Source organism: Stylophora pistillata, chromosome 12, assembly GCF_964205215.1.
Source record: "Stylophora pistillata chromosome 12, jaStyPist1.2, whole genome shotgun sequence".
NCBI lineage: Eukaryota > Metazoa > Cnidaria > Anthozoa > Scleractinia > Pocilloporidae > Stylophora > Stylophora pistillata.
The window spans coordinates 18,956,051-18,978,178 of NC_142530.1; the positions used below are offsets into that span (position 1 = coordinate 18,956,051).

At 39.0% G+C, this 22,128-nt stretch overlaps 4 protein-coding genes and 1 pseudogene across 8 annotated transcripts; 3 read left to right on the forward strand and 2 right to left on the reverse strand.

The window, feature by feature from the left end:
* Window positions 1–9,055: 9,055 nt before the first annotated feature.
* Window positions 9,056–10,360, forward strand: LOC148719098 (uncharacterized). Of its 2 annotated transcripts, XM_088740922.1 has the most exons (3): window positions 9,056–9,175; window positions 9,296–9,361; window positions 9,578–10,360. In XM_088740922.1, exon 3 carries the CDS (start codon window positions 9,579–9,581, stop codon window positions 10,269–10,271), a length of 693 nt encoding a protein of 230 aa, XP_088597048.1. In that variant the 5' UTR covers window positions 9,056–9,175; window positions 9,296–9,361; window position 9,578; the 3' UTR covers window positions 10,272–10,360. The 2 variants fall into 2 exon arrangements, with proteins under 2 accessions (XP_088597048.1, XP_088597047.1); XM_088740921.1 differs by lacking the exon at window positions 9,056–9,175 and having other exon boundaries at window positions 9,217–9,361.
* On the reverse strand, window positions 10,274–12,098 carry LOC148719099 (uncharacterized). Its single transcript, XM_088740920.1, has 2 exons — window positions 11,043–12,098; window positions 10,274–10,958 (listed from the first exon to the last, which is right to left on the reverse strand). Exons 1-2 carry the CDS (start codon window positions 11,704–11,706, stop codon window positions 10,546–10,548), a joined length of 1,077 nt encoding a protein of 358 aa, XP_088597046.1. The 5' UTR covers window positions 11,707–12,098; the 3' UTR covers window positions 10,274–10,545.
* LOC148719100 (uncharacterized) lies at window positions 11,903–14,438 on the forward strand. The gene is made up of 2 exons (XM_088740066.1): window positions 11,903–12,032; window positions 12,077–14,438. Exons 1-2 carry the CDS (start codon window positions 11,903–11,905, stop codon window positions 12,580–12,582), a joined length of 636 nt encoding a protein of 211 aa, XP_088596192.1. The 3' UTR covers window positions 12,583–14,438.
* LOC148719101 (uncharacterized) lies at window positions 12,592–15,117 on the forward strand (annotated as a pseudogene).
* A 512-nt stretch (window positions 15,118–15,629) lies between these two features.
* LOC148719102 (uncharacterized) lies at window positions 15,630–20,719 on the reverse strand. 4 transcript variants are annotated; one of them, XM_088740916.1, is made up of 2 exons: window positions 18,995–20,719; window positions 15,630–16,756 (listed from the first exon to the last, which is right to left on the reverse strand). In XM_088740916.1, exons 1-2 carry the CDS (start codon window positions 20,610–20,612, stop codon window positions 16,662–16,664), a joined length of 1,713 nt encoding a protein of 570 aa, XP_088597042.1. In that variant the 5' UTR covers window positions 20,613–20,719; the 3' UTR covers window positions 15,630–16,661. The 4 variants fall into 4 exon arrangements, with proteins under 4 accessions (XP_088597042.1, XP_088597043.1, XP_088597044.1 ...); XM_088740917.1 differs by having other exon boundaries at window positions 15,630–16,857; XM_088740918.1 differs by having other exon boundaries at window positions 19,103–20,718.
* Between the last annotated feature and the right edge of the window lie 1,409 nt (window positions 20,720–22,128).

Below are 22,128 nucleotides of genomic sequence, written 5' to 3' on the forward strand. Positions count from 1 at the left end.
CATTTTTGACCGCCATCGGTGCTTCTACTGCTTAAAAGCTTCCTGTTCTGCGATTTACTCATCAGAAACCTAGATGCTGAATCACTTTCTTTTTTCTCCAAACCAAACAAAAGTTGCTACCGGAACCACGTCACAGTTCAACCATTTCATCCCTAAGATCTCAAAAGAAGTTCTCTTTATTATCTGCCTCACAATTCTAATGATATTAGTTCGGAAAACTTGAAATTGGATCAACTAATAAATTCCTGTTGATATTTGTCTTTATTCTCATCACTAGTCTGTTTCATACTGTACTGATATTGTAAGGAGAAATTCTGTCTTGGTCACTCAGTGGCAGTTCAAGGGTTAAACATGGTTTTTCGGACCCTTGTGTTTTCAATTGTAGTGGAGTTCTTTTCCATCCGTCAGTATCCTTGACGTTGGTTTTCTATCCTGACAAAGCAACAATTTAAAGGTTTTCTTCATGGTAAGATTGATAATATCGCAAATGCGGCTCGAAACTATCTCAGCCACAACTCACCTGCAAACCAAACTCTGTAGCACATTAAGGAAATCATTCATTCCAGTCAGATCCTGGACTCCTTCCTTAAAAGCCACAATAAGGGTTGGAGCAATGGCGATCGATCTGGTAAATAGCACTCGCTTCCATCTTTCCCAAGAGATCTTCAAGAATCCCTGCAGTGCATAAATCAAATCGAAAGATCTTCTCATCTCAAGGAATTATCAACAATCGTTGACATGCGGGCAACCACAAGTTATTCCAAGTTTAATGTGGTAAAAATCGCTTCCTACCTCCATAGGAAACTGGAAAAAAAAAATGATGCCATTAGCTTTCAGCAGAAGAAGGCGAGAGCAAATTCAACGAAAGAGCCCTTATGATGAGTTCCAATTGAAGGTCCAAAGTTATTGAAGGAATCGTTTGAATTTTCTTGACTTCGCCATGTGATTGGTTGAAAAAACTGACGCCAACCCCACAACCAATCAGATTAAAAAATAACACCTACTGCAACAGGGTCATTCGCCTTTTCCCGCGCTTAAAAGCAGTTTATTCGTTTAAACTTTCTTTTTGATAATTGATTGGCTCCTTGAGAAATTTTCTTCCCTGTGATTGTCAAAAGCGCAGTTATCCTAAATATGATCTATTTTTAGATCAAAAGGACGATATTTTTTGAGGATTAACCACATTGACGGTAACCTTTCTGAGTGCTTACTCTAACGCTCAAGAAACACGATGGACATTTTCACCTTTCCTTTGTGCGCCATGCTAAGCATAAAGCTCCAAAAACAAACAGGCAAACTAACAAAACGCAAACGTGTTTTATTCTTTTATGAATCAAACGCTCGCCCTCATAGTGCCTCCCGGTTAGCTCAGTTGGTTAGAGCGCCGGATTCACGCACGAAATTAATGTGTTGTGGATGTCCTCCCCAGGGGTGGGATGGGTGGGAATTGGCCCTGAAAAGCCTCTATGGGGAGTGATCAACTAACGTATGTATGTATAGTAGAACTTTGACCAGCTGCAAGAATTCTAATGCCCCAAATTTACAACGCTGCCTTTCCAAACATGCATCTGAGAAAGACACCCTGAAAAGATACACGGACAGGATTTTAAAACAATCACCACTACACTGCAATAATTAACGACTTCACCGAACGAAGTGTGGGTGGTTCGTAGAGGAGTATTCAACCAGCCGCAATGCGTCAAAGTAGATATGCACCGCAAGCCACCTATACTGAGGTGAATAATTGTTTTAGAAAATATTAAATTATTGAGATAACATATCACAAAAAGATGATTTTAACTCACTTATTCCTCCAAAGATTGCAATATTTTCTGGCGCATACTCCACCCACGTTGCTCGGGGTGAATAATTAACAATTAGTATATACTAAAACAGTGGATAGCGTTGAAGGCGCGCTATGATTGGCTAGTCAAACTCCGAATATCCTCTGCTATTTACCTCCGAGCAACTCGGGAAAAAATGGCGTGCCGGTTTGCATCCGTGACAAGCGAATAAATCACTCAAATAACGACGAAGCAGTCCCTGAAAACGCAGAGAAAGCGAGTAAATTTGGTTTGGCCTTGTTTAAAGATAATGGTAACCGGGAGTTTATCGATAAAAACCGATGAAAAAGGTTTTGTTTACAAATGCAAATTAATCTTGCGTAACCTCACTTGTTCACTTGAAAATCAAAGTTAAATGGTATTTTTTACAGAATGGTTTCAAATACAGAAAGAGTTTGCACCACCATTTGAAGAAATGTCGCCACCAGAGCTAAACAAATGTCTTCGGAAATTTTATCTGTCAGCGAAAAAACGTGACGGTAGTTTTTAGAACAAACAATCACTTACCGCGATCCGAGCCGCGTTGGATCGTTACGCGCGGGAAAATGTTGGAATCGTTGCTGGAATGTAGGAATTAAAATAAATTTTTGGTGGTGTATATTATCTCACTGTTTTAGTGTATACTAAAACTATTCACCTCAGTGTCGGTGGTTAGCGGTGGATATTTACCTCGCCGCTTCGCGGCTTGGTAAATATCCACCACTAACCACTTCCACTTCGGTGAATAGTTGTTAATTATTCCACGAGCGCGCGCTGGATATGAGATGATAGATAGCCAACGAGGCGCGTAGCGCCGAATTAGCTATAATCATCTCATATCCAACAAGAGCGAGTGGAATAATTGTTTATTAAAAACGTTAAATTAAGTTATTAAATTTTATTAAATTAAATTAAATTTTTAGCTCCCTTTTAATTTTAAGCTGACACGTACGCTTGCCATATTTGTAGATTATGGTATATTGGCTGATATACCATAATGGCTAAGCCAATAAAAAGTCTTGAATTGCATTATCCAATGATTTAGTTTTTAATAACAAAAAATAGTCGGAGTTCAAGCGGCCAATCAGAGCGCGCCTTTAACGTTGTCCACTGTTTTGGTATAAACTAATCGCTACAATTAACTGCCTGAACTAATGTCTAAATTATTAGTACACCAATAGTTCTTAACCCTTTGAAAAGGTCTCCGTCGATGGCTATAGTTGACAAACATAGAGAAATGAGAGTTCGATATTTTCTGATTTTATAGATTAAATTTAACAGATCAATCAAGAAACACTTTCACCAAAAGTTTACCTAATGCTTGTATTTGAAAAGTTAACAAACTTGTTCCAAGACTCTTACTTTAGGATCTCCGATCTTGTCCACATCAAATATGTCAACTTGGATTATGCCGTAATTAAGGCATTTGTGATACTGAAAAGAAAGAGATTGTCAGAGTTTTCATTGAGAAACGTAGTAACACGAGAATTTTGAAAGTAAAAGGGAAGGTACTCACAAGAATATCAAGCAGCTAAGTGATGAAAATAAAGAAAAGTGTCTGTCAGGGAGGGGGGGTTGTTAGTTGATCAAATACCAAATTCTTCAAACTAACACCATAAGAATTGCAATACAGACAGTATGGAGAATTAGCACTGAGATCTTGGCAATGAAAGGGATACGCATTTGCTAATTATTTTTAGTGTAATTCGTACTTATTTCTTGTTTTACGTTTTCATAACTTCTTTGTTAGTACTTTTTTAAGTTTACATAGACAGGTAAAAACGAGCGATAAGTAAGTTTGTTAGCGTTTTTCCTCGTCAGTTACACCTTTTTTGCACGTTTCTCATACCGCACGTTATTTTGCGCCCCTTTTCAAATAAGCCAGTTTCTTTTTATGCATGATCGCTTTTTTAAGTCAGTTTATCCACAGTCGCGCTCGGCACAGTTCTCTGTTTTAGAAATATTCCACTTATTCCCTATTGCAGTTGTCACTGTAGATAATTTTTCCATTTCGCTTGGCTTGTACTCTTTTTTCTGTTTATAATTTGGTCATCTTGGTTAACTTAGATTTTATTCATATCTTTAGTTTCAACCTACTGCTGCTACCGGGTAACAAATAGACAAATTTCTCAGTTAGACGAAGAGTGACCAGCACTGATCTAATTTCTCCTTACAATACCATTCCAAAATGAAACATTAAGGTCACAAGAATAAAGGAAATGGTCGGAAACTAAAGAGGCTCTTGATTGTTAAACAAGCTCTCCTTGTCAGCACCTTAGAAAATGTATAGAGAACAGTATGGAGAATATGAGTACTGATGCTGGGGTGTGTGGGGTTGACCTGTGAATGTTGACCTGTGAATGTGCTAAAAAATCTTACTTACCACTTCTCCATACGTCCTTTTATAAAATGCCTACAAATGAAAAAAAGAAAAAATGAGAAAGAGACTTCCGATCCACAAGATGCCCCACCTCTTTCCCTTTCTTTTAGTGTTTTGCTTTTCTTTTGCTTGTGCAATTGCCTAAATTGTTTGAGCCCTTCTTGCGTAAATCCGTAGGGACGTAAAACGAGGATTACTTGGTACTGTTTTTCATCAATTTCTGAAACAACCACCGGTAAAAACAAATAACCTTACTCTAACAAATACTGCGACCACGAATATGTTGATGATTAATGACACGAACAGTGCAATGGCTGGAAGGAAAAAAGAAAAGAGGAGAAGGTTACATATGATGATAAGGTATATTACTGTAAACAAGCAACTCCCACGGCTCCCACAGACATAGTCGGACTGAAACAGTGTTGAAATTAATCCAGGACTGGAATTGTTTTGATTGTGAGCTTGTACATGTATACAGCCTCAAAAACCAAAACTAAGGCAATTTGATTGATTGAGAGGTTTTTTAGTCCTGCGGTGATCTTGTTGGTGTGGAACACTTCTATCACCTTAGAAATTTATCATAAGCAAAACTAGAGACTTTTTCGAAAAAGCAAACCCAGTGGAAAGGCTAAAATCATAATCAACGAAAGAGAACTAGTGTTAAAACTATTAAAAGCGTGGGAAAACGCGGTTGCAAAAGTCGCGATTGTTTTCAGTCTTGCGTGTGATTGGTTGAGATGACAGCTGTTACTAAGGATACTGACATGGTATTCATCTTTCGTGCACGCCTCGATACGATTCTCAGACAATGCCGTAAGATGTATTCCATCACTAAAAAAATGAAATGATGGTGGAATATTGATGTCCCTTATTCCGTGGTTGAAAATATAAATCAATAATATAAACCATCGAATTAGGTGAATTGATCACCCAATTCAATGAAATAATCCATATCTGCTTTTTTCACTGCTTTGGGATTTTTCCTGTCTACTTCTCGCGACTACAACAAAGAGAAAGAGGAAAAAAACGTTAACGATGAGCAACATTTCAAGAATTGTCACCAGAGAAAGGTCATTGGTTCAAATCCTGTACATGCCTGAATTTTTTTCAGGTCATATTTCCATTTCTACATTAGTAGGATTCATTACTGCGAGGATCACTTTCATACATTTCAAAGAGACTGTTATTAATTGACTTTCATTGACTAAGTTAATGAGGTAAATTGGGCACCGTACATAGTTTCTTCGCTCTAACAGACGGCTAACTTTCAAAAGAGCATTAGCCCTCGCCACCCATCATGAAGAGTTTAGAAACTATTTACGATGGCCAATTCACATTATCAACTCAGTTGAGAACTGAAAATCAAATCGTCTTGTAATACACTCCACCGTCACAGCATCACTGTTACCTGTGTCTCTAGAGATTTTTTGCAAACCACCTATAGCTCGTCATTGTTTCACTCAGCCTTTTGTTATATCAAGGAAGCCGCTAGATTGTTTGTCGTGTCATCCCCGCACAGCACAATGAGTTTAGGCTTATTTTTAAAATAACACTGCTATTTTTCCTCACGAGCAGCAAGTCGTTTAAAACGTCCATATCATGGACCGTCTCTTCTACTGAGTTTTAACCGCTAATCCCATTTCGGCAGGAACACTCTGAGAAATTGGAAAAGTTTGTTTTCGAACATCAAAATCAAAATCTTACAATTAAAGTTAATTTATCATATAGCTACTGATGAAATACCAAGATTTTTCCTTTACTAAAAACTCATATCTTCATTACGCGCAGTGAAGATACTATTTTTATCTATCACGTGTGAGGATATTGGTGTCGCCATAGTTACTAACATGATAAGCCAATTACAAGAGACTTATTACAGATTTTATCTCTTTTTCATTAGAATGTTGAACTTTTGGAACAGAAAATATAAGTATTATTGTTTTTATTTCTCCTTTATAACTTTGTATCCGAGTTTCATAGCATTTTTGTGAGAAGCATTTTCGGTAGGTGACTACTCAAATTGCACTATTTTGCTATTTTGATAATAAATAAAAAAAAAGTTGTTTTATGTGGAAATTTCATCGGTATCTATAAAATAAACAAGACATTACATGGCTACTTGGGGATACAACTTTTGTCTTCTCGCACTGAAAGTATCTCTTACCAATGAGCGAAGCAAACTCGTGAGAGACACAGCACTCGAAGTTGAATTAGTATCCCCAAGCGGCCATGTAATAACCTCTAAATGGTGCTTCATGGTCGAGGAATATTCTTTTTTTTTTTCGTTAGGTATCTACTTGGGACCGTTGAGATCGTAGTGTCTTTTATTTATTTATTTATTTTTTTAATTTCGGGAAAGTGAAATCAGATACTCTGTGACTTTCAATTACTTCTTTCTTCAAGCGTATTATTATTGAAGTGTAACGTTATTTCCTATTCGAGGCTGGGTTTCTCTTTGTTATCAGCAGAAATGAAACCTAGAATAAAGTAAAGAAACGATCTTTGCAAGTTAGCTGCAACTGAACTTTCAACACCCTAACATCAGTGTGCGTATTCTCCATACCGTTTTCCATATATTTCCTTAGGTGCTTACAAGAAGAATTTGGTTCAACAATCAAGAGCTCATCATCATCATCATCATCATTTATTTACAATTGTTGTTACGACATAAAAACATACATTCAAAGTCGGACTGGCCCGCATCTAGCTATGCTAATCTAGGCGGGCCAGTCCGTCAATAGCTACAGTCTATCGTTAGCTTATTACTATCAATGTTAGTAAAAGTAAGAGAAGAATGTGATTTACTAGATAATATTTTGCTTGTTTGTTTGTTTCTCTCTCTTCCCTTTCCCCTACTTCTACTACTACTTGACATTTTAATTTAGCTTAGAGATGATTTTGCGAACCTCAATGAAAGAGTCTTCATCTTCGAGTACACTTAGTAGTTAGAGCTTCATCAGGTTGGGATCATTTCCTTTATTCTCGTCACCTTACTGTTTGATTCAAGAGCATGATTGTAAGGAGAAGTTAAATGTTAATCACTTCAAAGGGTTGAAAGGAATAAAAAAAAAAAAACCAAAATTGCACATGGCTCATTTTAGACTAGGTTTACACTAGAGGAGAGTTTTCCGGATTCGTAAATGTTTCCAGATTCATCAATTTTGGAGTATTCGGATTCGTAGGCGTTTACGCTGAAAGGATATTCGGATTCCTAACCGTTTATACACAACGACAACTCCGGGAACATTCGAAATGGAATGTTCACCAACCCCAGTGTTGTTTCGTCGTTCGATCGACAAAGTGAAAATGCCTCCCCGAAAAAAGGCTAGAATAGATCCAGATGCCACTGAGGCAAATTTGAGTTGGACAGATGCCAAGTCATCTACGTCGTTGGCGATTAAGTGTGGCTGACGTTAAACTTCCTTGCAATAATAATTTGCGTTTCCCCGCATTCTTATTAAACTTCAAAACGAACTCTCCTTTCTCCTAAATAGGAAAAAAATAATTCTGCTGTTGCACATTTGAATTCTTTCCTCTCACCCACAACAAATTGCATACGACAGGGTAATGGGCTCCTGCATACGAGGAGTCGTCATATATGACGTACCTACTACACAACGTCATCCGTCCAAAGTGAGAGATGGGGGGGAGAGCTCCCTTCTTCAAGGGGGGGGGGACGTTTGACTTAAGTAGGTACACCATAAAAATCATCCCATGGAGACTGTTGATAGGTCGGTAGCCCATATTATATTGGAGATTGTTTTTACCGGATAAATGGTCGGAAAGCCAAATTGCAAACGATGGGCAACCCGGATTGATGAAGTCTCCTTTACAGCCGTTATTTGGTCTCGTCACGCAAAGTGCAATCTTCCCCACCAACAGGTACTCGGCCGGAAATTATAATGCCCGATAAAATACATATATCATAATAAAATTTTTTTTCGTGTAGTACCGCTGAGTATTTTTACAAGTTGTGCCGTATTTTCATGCTTAACAACCCCCCGCGTGCATCCATCACTCGATGGGTGCACGCTGCACGCTGCACGCGTGTGGTGTAATCTATCGGCAACATACTTCTCCTGAACAATTTCAAACGTATTTCGATATGACAATAGAAAGACCAAGCTCTACTAATAAACCGATATATGTCATGGGCGACTTCAACATTGATCTCCTCAAATCTGAAACCTGTGATTTTTCTCATAACTTTCTGCTGTCCCTGCAAAGTTACTCTTTTTTTCCAGTAATTGACAAGCCGACAAGAGTCCTTAATAATTCTGCCACACTCATTGACAATATTCTTGTTAACAGAATTGGCTTTAAACTCTCCAGCGGCAACATTGTCTCAAATATAAGTGATCACTACTCTCAATTTTGCATCATCCATTCTCCATCTTTAAAATCTCGCTATCAGGGGACTAAAATCCGTGACTATTCCTGTTTAAAAAGGATTTGAAGCGCGCATATCTTCAAATTCCCGTTGATACAAAGGACTAAATATTTCTCGGTTACCAATGCATGGAACGAATTTCTATATTTTGATCTAGTTCTTCCCTTCGGCTTGCGTTCAGCCACCCTCGCATGCCAACGTACTACCAATGCGATTCCTCACATTTTCTATTCCGCTTATCAACACCAGTGTGTGAATTACATCGATGACTTTGGTGGCATTGAGGCCTCTCACGCCGACGCTCTTGTCGCCTTTCAGGATCTGGAAAACCTTTTCAACAGCTTGGGCCTAGAATCTTCCTCGGTTAGCATTGTCCTCCTTCAACTCGGATGGTTTTCCTTGGCCTCATTTACAACACTGTTAATAGGGACCTTAAGATACCCTGGACGCGGCCAAGGACGACGTGAACCGGAAGTAAATTCGCAAGGTCTCAGTTTTAATTTGCATAAATGTCACGCCACTTGACGGCCACCACCTCAGTTGCGGCGGCGACGAAGTTTATTTTGGCCGCCTCTCAGAAAGGTAAGTCATTTTTCCGAATTCTTCCCTTAAATTAACAAGTTTTGCATGAAATTTGCAAACATTATTATAAAAGAAATAGATTCCTAAACTGTCTGGTTCATTTTTGTTTTCATAATTCAGATTTACCGAGCATATAGAGGGTTTTTGTGTAAACGTCAAGTCTTCAGAAAGGAATCCGAAAAGCAGGTAAATCTGGGTAAATTTCCTCGGACAGTTTTGCTTTATTTTTCATTTTAACCTTCATTTTTATCGTGTAAAATTAATCAGTGGCAGTTTAGGACCGCTTTAGAAAATGATTTTGCATTATTTATATTATTTTGCACCATTATTCTTCGACTCGTGTTTGTTTTGATAAAAATGGCGCCAAAGATTTGATTGAAATTCTACTTTCTCTTCCTTTAGTATGGCAATGGAATGGACAAACGACCACGACATTGCTCTTGCTCGGGAGGTTTTGTTATTGGAACCGTACCGTCACAAGGCGAGGACAGTTGAAAGAGGAAAAGTGTGGCAAAAAGTAGCTGACAACCTCAATTCGCATGCCATATTAAGGTTTCTTGTCACAAAGAAATCGGTGAGGGAGCATCTTAAGCTTTTACTGGACAAGTATCGTGCAAGAATGCAGAAGGAACGGAGAGATAGTGGAGTGGAAGTGGAGGAAACAGAGCTGGACCGAGCCCTCGAGGAAATCAACGAGAAGTGGGAAGCAGCTGAAGAACAAGATATATTATTGTTGAATAACAAGAAAAAGACAGAGGAAGACAGAGCGATGGGAGAGGAGGTCCGAAAGAGGGCGTGCGAAAAGCTGAGTGAAACGATGAAACGGAAAGGAGAAGGTGAGGGTTCGTCAGAGCCGTCGAAGAAAAGGTCAAGAAAGGGTGGCAATGATACAATAGAGTTTCTGAGGGAAAAAGCAAACATTGATATGGCAATGAAACAAGAAGAACAGAAAGCCAGAAGGGAAGAGCACGAGCGACAAACAAGGCTTTATGAACTAGCACTTGCTAATCAACAACAGCAGCAACAACAGAGCAATCAACTCATGAGTTTGATGTTTGGCCTCATGCAACAAATTGCAGGAAGAAAAGACAGTTAATCTTGACATGAAAGCATTCCAGAGAATATACTTTAATGTTTACTTCAGAGTGCTTGTTTCTACTTAGTTCAACAGTTACGTCTTGAAGTTTTGACAACTTGTTAAGTTTGAAAAGCTTGATGGCATTTTGGGATGGAATTCCCTTTTGTGTTCTTTGTTGTCTACATGTATGGTAACAACAATAAAAGCCATTGATTGTTCTTTCATTGAGGTGGTTTTTATACAATTAACTCACAAAACTATTTTGTGAACATTACCATAACCTAGTACATTCTTATGCAAAATAGTCCTGTAGTGTGGGTGGTTGTAAGTGAAAAAACTCTGAGGTGAGATTGCCATACAAACAAGTAAGAGCATTTTGTAACACAGCACATACTATATAAAGTTTTCCAATGCTACTTGGGCCAATCTTCAGGTTTTTCTTAAAATCAATAAACTTAAAGTAATTAACTATATCACCAAAGAGCCACTCCACACAACTCCTTACTGAGCTCATTGAAGAATTAAATGCCTGCATCTGTGGAGTGAGAACTACATTTCTGAAAGGGGCTTGAAGTTGTACCCTTAAGGGGTATGCAGGGTCCCCATATATGCACATAGGATGTCCCGCTGGAGAATGTGCATACTGCTGTAGCTGTTGAAGCAGTCCAGAATCACCCAACATGCTTGCATCGTGCTTCCTGCCTTCTGAAATTCATAAGAGTGAAAAGTTTTGAGTTTTAAACAAGACTCTTAGGTATTGGTTAAACTTGAATAAAATGCAGTACCCACCTACAGGTCCATACATATTTGCTATGATGCCATTAGGTAGTGCTACAGACTGAAATTTCAGGGCGTGCACCCTTTTGTGTCCATTATAGACAACTCTTTGATTTTCATCTGGTCGTGCAATTGGCCTAACAGTACCGTCCACAAATCCAAAACAATTTTCAAGGGCTGCACCCTTTGCATACACAGCATCTGCATACGTTTGTAAACGTGCTGGACTAAGAAGGTCGTGATTCCATTGCTTGATTCTCCATCCATGGTTGTCATAGATAAAGTCAATTACCTTGTTTGTCACCATACTCAACACGGGGGCTGGTCTGCCAAATCTTGGTATCATATCTGAGTACCTGCAAGGGTATGAAAGCCTTCGAAGTAGCATACAGATAGCTTCCATACCGTCACAAACGGAGCCCTGGTTACATACAAAAGCATCAGGTATTTGTAAACACTCTGCTAAATGCGGTAGGTCGCGTTTATTTACACGGAACTCTGCTCTACACTCCGAATCTGCCATTTCTTCGAGGTCAAATCTTTCGTACTCGTCATACGGTAATTCTAAGTTCTTTGAAAAGCTGCAGTCATAGAGGAGCACGAATTCTTCGTCAGAAATGATGTCGGCTAAATAAGAGCCTGTTAAAAGCTCTCGGGTCTTCTTAAACGACGTCATAGCAGCAAAACCGCCTGATTTCAGCAGTCATTCTCTGACTGAATGTGTTTGTTGTTATGTGTTTCGGCGACCGCTTGCACAACGCAAATCTTAAGGCTCGTATTTCCCGCGCAGAGGTGGCGGTCACGACCCATGCCCTCTCGGACGTGACCGCGTTCTTGAAGGCAGCCGCGTCCAGTATCTTAAGGTCCCTAATATGACTCTGGAAGTTCCTGAAGACAAGTTGTTCCGCGCCACCGAACTTATTCGTCATTGGCTTAGTTCCCCGCGAGCCACAAAATCTGATTTACAGTCACTCACTGACAAACTTTCCTACACCTGCGCCTGTATCAGCCCCGGAAAAATCTTCATGCGGCGAATGCATTACGAGCTCCGTCGGCTCCCCCACAAATCTTCCCACTTCACGCCCAGTTCCGCTCTCCTTGCCGATCTGCGCTGGTGGAACGAGTTTCTTCCTGTTTAAAATGGCGCCTCTCTACTACGTTCCTTTCCGTGGATCGATACGACTGTTCGTTTCTGCACCGAAGCCTGCATTTCCGGCATTGGCGGCTTTTTCGACGGCCGTTTTTTCCACTCCTCTTATCCACCTTTCATCGACACAGCTTTGCTGCCTATCGCTTCTCTCGAGATGCTGGCTGTCATCGTCAGTCTCAAACTATGGTCCGAAGTACTGCGAGGCCAGCGGCTTTGGTCCGTACCGACAATCGAAACACTGAACTTGCAATCAACACCGGACGCTCACGCGTCCCTTTTGTTCAATCGTATTTGCGCGAACTTTGCTGTTACGCTTCCCGTTTTGATTTTGAGCTTCGCGCCCTTCATATGCCGGGTCACCAGAACACCATCGCTGATTCTCTGAGTTGCTGGGACAGCTAGTGATCCCAAATGTCATCGCACTTTTTATGAGGCAGCTCACCTTCATTACAACACCTTAACAGAATATGTCTGCTCTTTTGATCTGTTTCGTTTTGACTGCCAGTGGTAATCACCTCTTCTTTCTTTCGTATTTCAGGTTACCACCTATGCGATTTGCAACATCATGTTCGTCAAATTCAAGAGTTTGCCCTCTCAGCAGCCACCAAGCGGAACTATCACTCCGTCTGGAACACCTACCTTAAGTTCTGTGATTTCTACAATCTTCAACCCTTGCCCGCTTCCCCACCTACAATCGCCGCTTTCATCACTCTAGTCAGCTTCTCTGTCAAATTCCACCACACAATCAACAATTATCTCAGCGCCCTGCGGTGTCTTCACGTTTTCTTCCACTTGGACGCTTCAGCCTTCGACGATATTAATGTCAAACTGACACAGAAAGGTCTAGAGAGGTCCATGATTCACATTCCCCACCGCAAAGCACCTCTCACGCCGTCGATTTTGTTACAATTCCATGCCCATCTTAATCTGTGCAATCATGGTGCAATTCTGCCCATTTAGCTTTGTGGTCCGCCCTTCTGGTTGGTTTATTCACCTTTTTGCGCACCGCCAATCTCGTTCCTCAGACGTTCGACAGTTTCTCTCCACAACGCGCATTATCTAGAGGCAGCGTCAACTTCACCGCTTCCGGCGCCTTTCCCACAGTCACCGGGACCAAAACTCGGCAAGCAGGTGATACGGCCCTTGTTGTTCCCGTTCCGCACACTCCCGGATCGCCTCTCTGCCCCACAACCGCCCTACAATTATTACTCAGGATGGTCGCCGCCCCAAACGCATGTCCTCTCTTCACTTTCGCTTCCACCTCAAACCAACTCACCTGTATTGCGGCGAAGTCTCTTAACGATGGTATTAAGTATTTAGTATCCCTTATCTCTCTGGATCCACTGGAATTTTCTGGACACAGCCTTCGTCGAGGCGGCGCTACATTCGCCTTTAATTGCGGTATCCCAGCCGAGCTCATTAAGCTTCAAGGAGACTGAGGATCTGACGCTTACATGTTGTATTTATCATTGCCTTTAGCAGACAGACTCCTTCTCACGCAGATCCTAGCTGGGCACGTTCAAACCTTGAAATTGTAGTTTATTCTTATTGTTCATTTTGTTACCTGTCTTCCTTGCCCTTACCCTCTCGCGCCCTCCTTTTTTTTTTCCCTCCCCTGTGAATCTGTTTGGGCCTCTTTCTTTCTGTTTGGGGTCTCCTTGGGCCCCGGAGGCCTCTCATTTTTTTTATTAAAGATGCCCAAACAGATTCTCTGTTTTGTTTGTGTGTTGCGAGAGGGGTGTAGCAGGGGATAATAGTTATTATTAAAAACTAGATCATTGGATAATGCAAATCAAGACTTTTTATTGGCTTAGCCATTATGGTATATCAGCCAATATACCATAATCTACAAATATGGTAAGCGTACGTGTCAGCTTAAAATTAAAAGGGAGCTAAAAATTTAATAAAATTTAATAATTTAATTTAACGTTTTTAATAAAACAATTATTCCACTCGCGCTTGTTGGATATGGGATGATTATAGCCAACTCGGCGCTACGCGCCTCGTTGGCTATCTATCATCTCATATCCAACGCGCGCTCGTGGAATAATTGTTAAATATTCCAAGGGAATAACTTAATTAGCCCCAGGACTCCACGCCATTACCGGCTTGTCATTCACAGACGCGTCAGTGTAATATGATCATTTTGTTTCGGTCGTTCGAGTTGTTTTGTTCACCCTCCCCCCCCCCCCCCCGGGGTCTCTTCGGGCCCCGGAGGCCTCTCGTTTTTTTATTAAAGATGCCCACAGATTCTCTGTCTCGTTTGTTTGTGTGTTGCGAGAGGGGTGTGGCAGGGGATAATTTTAAGCTCATGCAGTGCATAGTGGAAGGCATGGAATCCTGGTCACAGCAACAATATTGAAAGTTGCCTTTATTTGCTTATTTACTTTGGCAAAATTTATTATCACCTCCACAGGGTATTTGCTGGGAGTTGAATTTATTTTAATCAGAGCAGGAGAAAACATTGATTTATGTCAAACTTTCATGTGAACTTTTCTAATTTTTAGAAATAAGAAAATGAATAAATTTAAAATAAATATAATAAGGAGACTGTTGTTTATTACAGAAAGTCGGTTCAGTTCTTTTTTAATTTCATGAATATAAAAAACATAAAAGAATGCAAGATACAGTCAAACCTGTATTGCAGCAGTCACTCTTGAAGAATGGCAGACTGTGTCACCACTTGATGCAAATTAATGGCTTAGTACAAGTTGAACAACAAATGACATGAGTGATCTATGTGTGTAATATTTGTCCAAACTGTCCAAAGAAGAAAGATCATTTGCAATGTACTGATGACATTAAAAATCATAATACAGATGAAAAGATTAATTGCACATATTGGCTAAAAACTGCTGCATTTTTTGTGTGACACAAGTGCACAGTTATGACACAAATTATAAAATGTATGCACTGTTAAAATTTTCTCTGTCTTGACTTTCTGCGATGCTTTTTCCCTGTAAGCTACAACATGATTTCTTGTGCCACTTGGTGAAAATAAGCATTTGTTAATTTTTACAAATTGCACTTGCTTTATGGGCATGTGCAATTTTGATGTCTTTAAAAAACTAGCTTATGCTTATCATCACCAAATTGCACTCAAAATCAAACCTATACATTGTAATTCAAAGTTTTCAGTGGTAGAGCATTTGATGGTGAAATCAGAAGTCTTAATTGGGGTTAAACCCCTAGCTTGTAGGGACTGAGATTATTTCCTCACTTTTCCCTTGTGACGAAAGAAATAAGTTTTTGTTTAGGACAGTGAGTGCAGTTGTTAAGAAAAGTCACCTTTATAGTTTTTTTTTTCTTTTCAAGTTGATAATTAGTCAACCATAAAACTGCAGAGGGTAAGGTGAAGAGCAGATTATGAATTGAAAGTAAAAATCAGTGTTCAATTTGGAGACAATTTCATTCCCACCATTGTTCTTCACCAAAGACAAAATTACATATCAATCAGTCAATCATGGAGCATTTTATTTAAATCAGGAAGAAACAAAACAATCAGCATTTGATAATCACCGACATTTAACAATCTTTATTTCAAGTGCTTAGCTTTGCTTCTACACGTCTCATAAATAAAAAAGTAACTAAACCTAAGTGGTTGATTGCAATCAAATGTCATCAGAGTCAATGGAAAATATTTATTTTTATTTAACTTTAATAGCTAGCTTCTAAAGATACAAAAGTGCATTGGCATAAGCTTGAAATTTATTACATAAGAACAATACAACTTAAGATAGGTGTTACAACCAACTGAATAATGAGAAAAACTACCTGTAGTTTCAAAAATGTTTAGGATTTTCAATATGAAAACTTTGCAATAACCTTTTGAGTATCCATGGTAGGCTACAGAGTGAGTTGATCTGATGCTTTTTTAATTTGACTTAAAATAGAACTAAGGCAAAAGCAATTAGTCATGCACTTATGCGACATTTCTTAAAACAATTATTTCAGATTGATTAAGGGTATTATAAGAAAATTCATTACTTGACGAGGGAATTCCGCATTAAATTGCATAGAAAAACCAATATCACACGAATCGCGAAGCAATGAGTGCGATATTGGCTTTCAAGTGCAATTTAACGTGGAATTCATAAGTGAATTAAGTAATCGATTAAATACAAGTTGACCAGCAAATGACACGAGTGATGTTTGCATGTAATATTTGTCCTAACATTCCAACGAAAGATAATGTGTTTGTCTCTCTTAACTTTGTGTGATGCTTTTTTTTGCGAGTTACTAACAAGTAACAAGATGATTTCTTGTGTAATATGGTGAAAATAAGCACTTGCTAATTTTTACAAATAGCACTAATCTTGCTTTATTGGGCTTGTGCAGAAGTTTCAAGGGTCAAACCCCTAGCTTGTGGGGACTAAGATTGTATCCCAGTTTTGGCTTGGTGACAAAACAAATGAAAATTTTTTATTTACTTGTCAAAAATGACCTTAATTTCGGCCAAGCTGCCAACACATTTTATGCTCTCAGTGGTAGAACATCATTCTGATGGTGAAATCAGAAGTTCCAGCGGTTAAACCCCCATAGCTTGTGGGGACTGAGATTACTTCCCTGCTTTGGCCTTGTGACAAAACAAATAAGTTTTTATTTAGGAAGGCAGGCACAATTGTTTAGAAAAGTCAACTTTAGTTGTTTTTCTTTTCCAAGTTGATAACCAGTCAACTGCAGAGGATAAGGTGAAGAGCAAATTATGAATGGAAAGTCAAGATCAGTGTTCAACTTGGTTTTGCTTCTGTACAATGATAACTGAAAAAGCGACTAAACCTCGATCACTGGTTGATTGTAATTAAATGTTTTCATTGTCAATGGAAAATTTTTTTTTTATCCTACTTGAATAGCTAGCTTCTACAGATACAAAAGCACATTGGTATAAGTTTGAAATTTATAATATAGAGCAATACAACTCAAAAATGGTTTTGCAACCAATAATAAGAAAAACTACCTGTTAATAAATTCCAAAAATGTTTGAGGTTTTCAATATCATAACGTCCCTATAACCTTTGGGAACCCATGGTAAGACTACAGAGTGAGTTGATCTCACTTTTTTATTAATTTGACTTAAAAATAGAACTAAGGCAAAAGTGATTAATCATCTATGGGACATGTCTTACACAATTGTTTCTGATTTATTAAGGGAAGTACAGTATATAAGATTACACTCTGCTAAATATAAAAAATTATGACCTAGTGAGGCATATCCAACTGGTTTGCCTCTGGCCAGTGGAGACCTTTAAACCCCATATTTAGTTGTTATGTTTATTTACAATTTGTTTGTATTGGCCCTGAAAACCCCCATCAAGGGAGTGGTCAATTAAACCTGTAATCAAGTGAACCCTTATGCCTCTGGGAGTGTTCCTTGTTGGTTGCTCTAAGTACTTAGTCACAAAGTTGAACACCAAGAGCAGGACAAGAAGCATTCCATCAGTTGCAATCACAATCTGTTCAAAACATGATTAATTTCATTTGCTGCCAACACATTCCCTGTGTTAGAAGCAAAGATCCCACTGAAAATTTCCTAGCTTATCACATGCGAATTTATAGCTCATCTGTTTGAGTGGCCAACAAATATATAGCGGCACAGGTTTGTACTCTGTAAAATCCTGACTTTTTTAGGCTTCTTCAACTGTGAGGATGACCTCCTTACTGATGTAATTATGGAGGGTTGCTACAGATAAGGAGTTTTTGGAAATTTCTAGAAGGCTAATTAGTTGTGCTAACTGGATACCAGGGCAATTTCATGCAATGCTCTAGAAATTTCTACTATGTGTTGCAAAGGCCCATAAAATATAGAAAAGAGTTATTTTGTAACCTTCAAGAACACTCTAAAATGCTTAATAAATGTACATAAATTGCCATTCACCCATCAGAGTTGATTGTCATTGACTGCAAGACTGCTAAGTATTTAAAGAAGTTAAAGAAGGCCATTGTGGTCTAATCTAGGGATGCTTTCCTACATTCATTCCTACACGCACACATGAATGCATCCCTGAAAAGGTCTTTTTAGTAGCAATATTGAAAAATCAAATGCAAATTCTGAAGAACAAAATACTTAATCAATTATGAATCGTTATTTTAATTGGTTAAAATGTATGAAACAAAAGTTGTTATATTTCTTAAAGTTAAATTGAAAGCAGTTCAAATACTATTTTTGTTTCAGAAAAGTTTGTCTAAAAGTTTATCAACAGTTTCAGAAGAGATTTTGAGATAAAAGTGTTTACTGTGATTTTTAGCCAGTAATAGGCTGTTGTTGTTTTTATTTAACCTTACAGTTGTATCTTAAAAAAAACTATGAAGAAGGTTGAAATGTTTATGAAGAAATTTATCTTGAGATAAAAGTATAAAAGGCTCTATATATATAGCTGACAATGCACAGGACATTGATCAAATACTTTTTCAATATCTATGTACTTCCTTCAATCACAAGAATATAACTTTGGTTTTTAGTGTTCTCCTTCACTTTTGTGGATTCAATCTTACCATACCATCATGTTCAAGAAAACTATATAATAACAAAAGAAAGCATTGAAATACTTTTATAAAACCAATCAATGAACCTACAAGCAGCAACAAAATTGTTGACAAATTGATCTTTTCAACTCCATATTACTTCAGTTTTATCTCTTTTGCCCTAGTTAAGTTTACCTATTCACATTTGTCTCTTCCCCTCCCCCCCCCCCCCCAAAAAAAAAGAGATGGTGTATCGTGATTCCATGAACTTTTAGCAAACATTGAATGGGTGAGGGGGTCTGTTAACAGGAAAACATCAAAACAGCAGTTTAAAAAACTAATACCTTCCTACCTAGTTTAGTATGTACAGCAACAGCAATGCGTCCCTCAGTAGTCACTGTAATCCCTGTTACGAAATCGATCCCATCAGTTTGGATTTCTACACTACGCACAAACTCACCATCTTTGCTGTATATCTCAACCTGCAGATCTTTCCCTATTCTAACACCAGCGATGACGACATGATCACCTGTTCGGTGAAATGTAATGTTCGTGTAGAAACAGTCACTTCTTTGCAGTTTAAACTTGTTAAGATGGTCACCGTGTTCACTGAATATGTGAACACAGGAATCACGTCTGTCCACTACCATAACACGGCCATCATTGGCGACAGTGACATCCGTTACATAGTCCAATATTCCTTCGCCAAAACTGCGAACAAGCTCTCCATTAGTGTCATACTCCTCCACCTCAATTCCCACTGTCAGTACTTTTCCAGTGTCACACACTGAGAGTCCTCCGTACTCGCTCCAGTCCCCTCTCCTCAAACGAAACCGGTGATACGGGTCACCGGTTTCCGTAAGTTTATAAATCCAACAAGATCTCATAGGCATCAGTTCGGTCAGTACAAAGATGTTGTCGTTCGTGTCTGTGGCGACATCTTTACTCCTTAAATCTGTATTTACATCATCGTTAGGGAGACTGAAATGTTTAACAAACTTGCCGCTGCTGTCAAACACCTTCACACAACCATCCTCGCATTCCCCGACAATGAATTCTCCGCCGGAGTTTGTAGCGATGCCCATCGGCCACTTCAGCTTGTGCTCCCCTTCGTCCTTCTGACCTAATAACAATAGTGGAACACAACAGTGCTCCATGCCATGTTTAAGCAGTACTTTAGTTATTCTTGAGTCGTACAATGGATTGATTTTGTTTTCTCCAGTATCAATAGGAGGAGGCCAGCTCAAAAAGTGTGCGTCTTCACCAATCGTTCGCGTGACATCGTAGATGACACGATTCACGTGACAGACACTGAAGATAATTTCTCTTCTTTCCTCTTGACTGAAAAAACCTCTTACTGCCTGGATACCTTTCTTGAGCTGAACATCAAAGCTATTTTGTACTGCAGGCAGACAGTTTAATTCCTTTACACACACTCTGCATGGTGTTACTGCATCAGCAGGATTGTCTACTGTCTCTAATATGGTCGCCATAACTCGATACTTCATGGCCAGAATGCGGTCAGATATTTTGAGGCCTTCGTTTTTGAAGGCCCTCGTTGCTTCTTTTCGAGCATCTTTAAATCTCTCCTTTGCAGTGGAAAGCTTTCTCGTAGCTGATTCATCCAGGCCAGTAAGCTCCAACCTTCTAATTCCTTTAATAAGAGAAAATGCTTCATCACAGGCCGCCTCTGCTGTTGACGCACCACACTCGTTTCTAGACTTTGCTATCTTAAACACTTCAAACAAGAACGCCATTCCTTCCTCGAAAAAGCTGATACTGGTTTCTAAATCTTTCCTTGATAAAGCGTCCACCTTTGACTTGATGTCGTCGATTTTACGGACGATCAAGGAGTGGAATTTCTGGTCTGTTACATCGCCATCTTTGAGTTTTTCCGCGAGCTCATCTCTGCCTTTTGTTACGAGTAAGCCAATAGTGGCTTTAAACACAGCAGTTACAATCGAAGACATAACTTGAATCCTTTTTTAAGTTCTTAGGTGACACTACTTTACACAGTGCAATAGAGTTTGAACAAAATAAACATGCAGTTTCTAAAATTCCGAAAGTTCCAGTTTCACTCTCAAGATCTCATAAGAAATTCCCCTTACTGTTTGCCTTACACTTCTTATGATATTAGTTCGGAGAATTTGATATTGGATCTACTAATAAACCCCCTATTGATGTTTTCCTTTATTCTCATCACTTGTCTGCTTCATATTGCATTGATATCGTAAGGAGAAATGCTGTTTTGGTCACTGGCGGAAGTTAAACAAGGTTTTTCGGACAAAAGTTTTTTTCCATTGTAATACATATATCTTATTTGACTTTTTGTTGTGTAGTATCGCTGAGTATTTTTACGAGTTGTGCGGTATTTTGACGAGCCCGTAGGGCGAGTCAAAATACAAATAATGAGTAAAAATACTCAGCGATACTACACAACAAAACATTTAATAAGTTATTTATTATCCAACACGCCAAATTGTTATTTCAGCGCCGGCGAATTTCGCGGATGTTTGTTTACGAGGAGTGCTTGACAGAAGTATGCGCAGCGGAACGGAATTGGCGCGTTGTCGTGTTGCTGTTTCTATTTTCTCCAATAAATGAAGAAATTTCCTGGTCGTCTAGCTGTTTTTCTTCGTTTGATTCATCTAATAAACTTGGATCTATATTTGCCAGCCATTCCGACTTTTGGTCGTCAGAAATATAATTAAAATTGTCCGCCATTTTTTCTTTTTGTAACTTCAATTCAATTCTTCGCTTGCGCGACGCGAGAAAACCTGTCTAACCGGTTCTCTGGAGTACAAATACCGCGTGATATTTGGACTCGTCTATGGCGTTATTTGTACTTTACGGAGTGCAGTTGGATAATAAATGTAGTTCTTTTCCACCCTTAAAAGTGATTTTGCATTGTATTGTTTGGCTCTTAATTTTCTTTAATTCTATTGTTGTATTTTTATCAGGCTCTTTCTGAATGTTATAGTTTCTGAAAATTGCAAGTGTTGATCAATTTTTTTAAGATACAGGGCCCCTAAGGAGACCAGCCTTGGAGCTGAATGAGCTACCCTGTGTAAAAAAACTCTCACTTACTCACTACTTACTTCCTTACTCCTCTATCCATATCCGGCTTGTTTAGCAATCAAGAGCTTCATTAGTTGGTGATCATTTTCTTTATTCTCGTCACCTTAATGTATAATTCAGGGGGGATATTATAAGGAGATATGGGATGCTTGTCACTCCTAAGTAAAAAACATCGAAAGCATCGAAAACAAATAAATAACACGCACACGTAAAACCTACCATTTTTCCACACCACCGTGCCTCAGGAGAAGAGGTTCGAACCAAGTCTACGGTATGGAAACCTTGACAGCATGCCGGTTAAAACATGGCTTTTACGAATGCGTTTATGCCCCAAAATGATCTCACTAGCACTTTACTCCATGCTGCCACTGAATAGTATTTGTCCTTCATCGTCCGCCTCAGAAAACC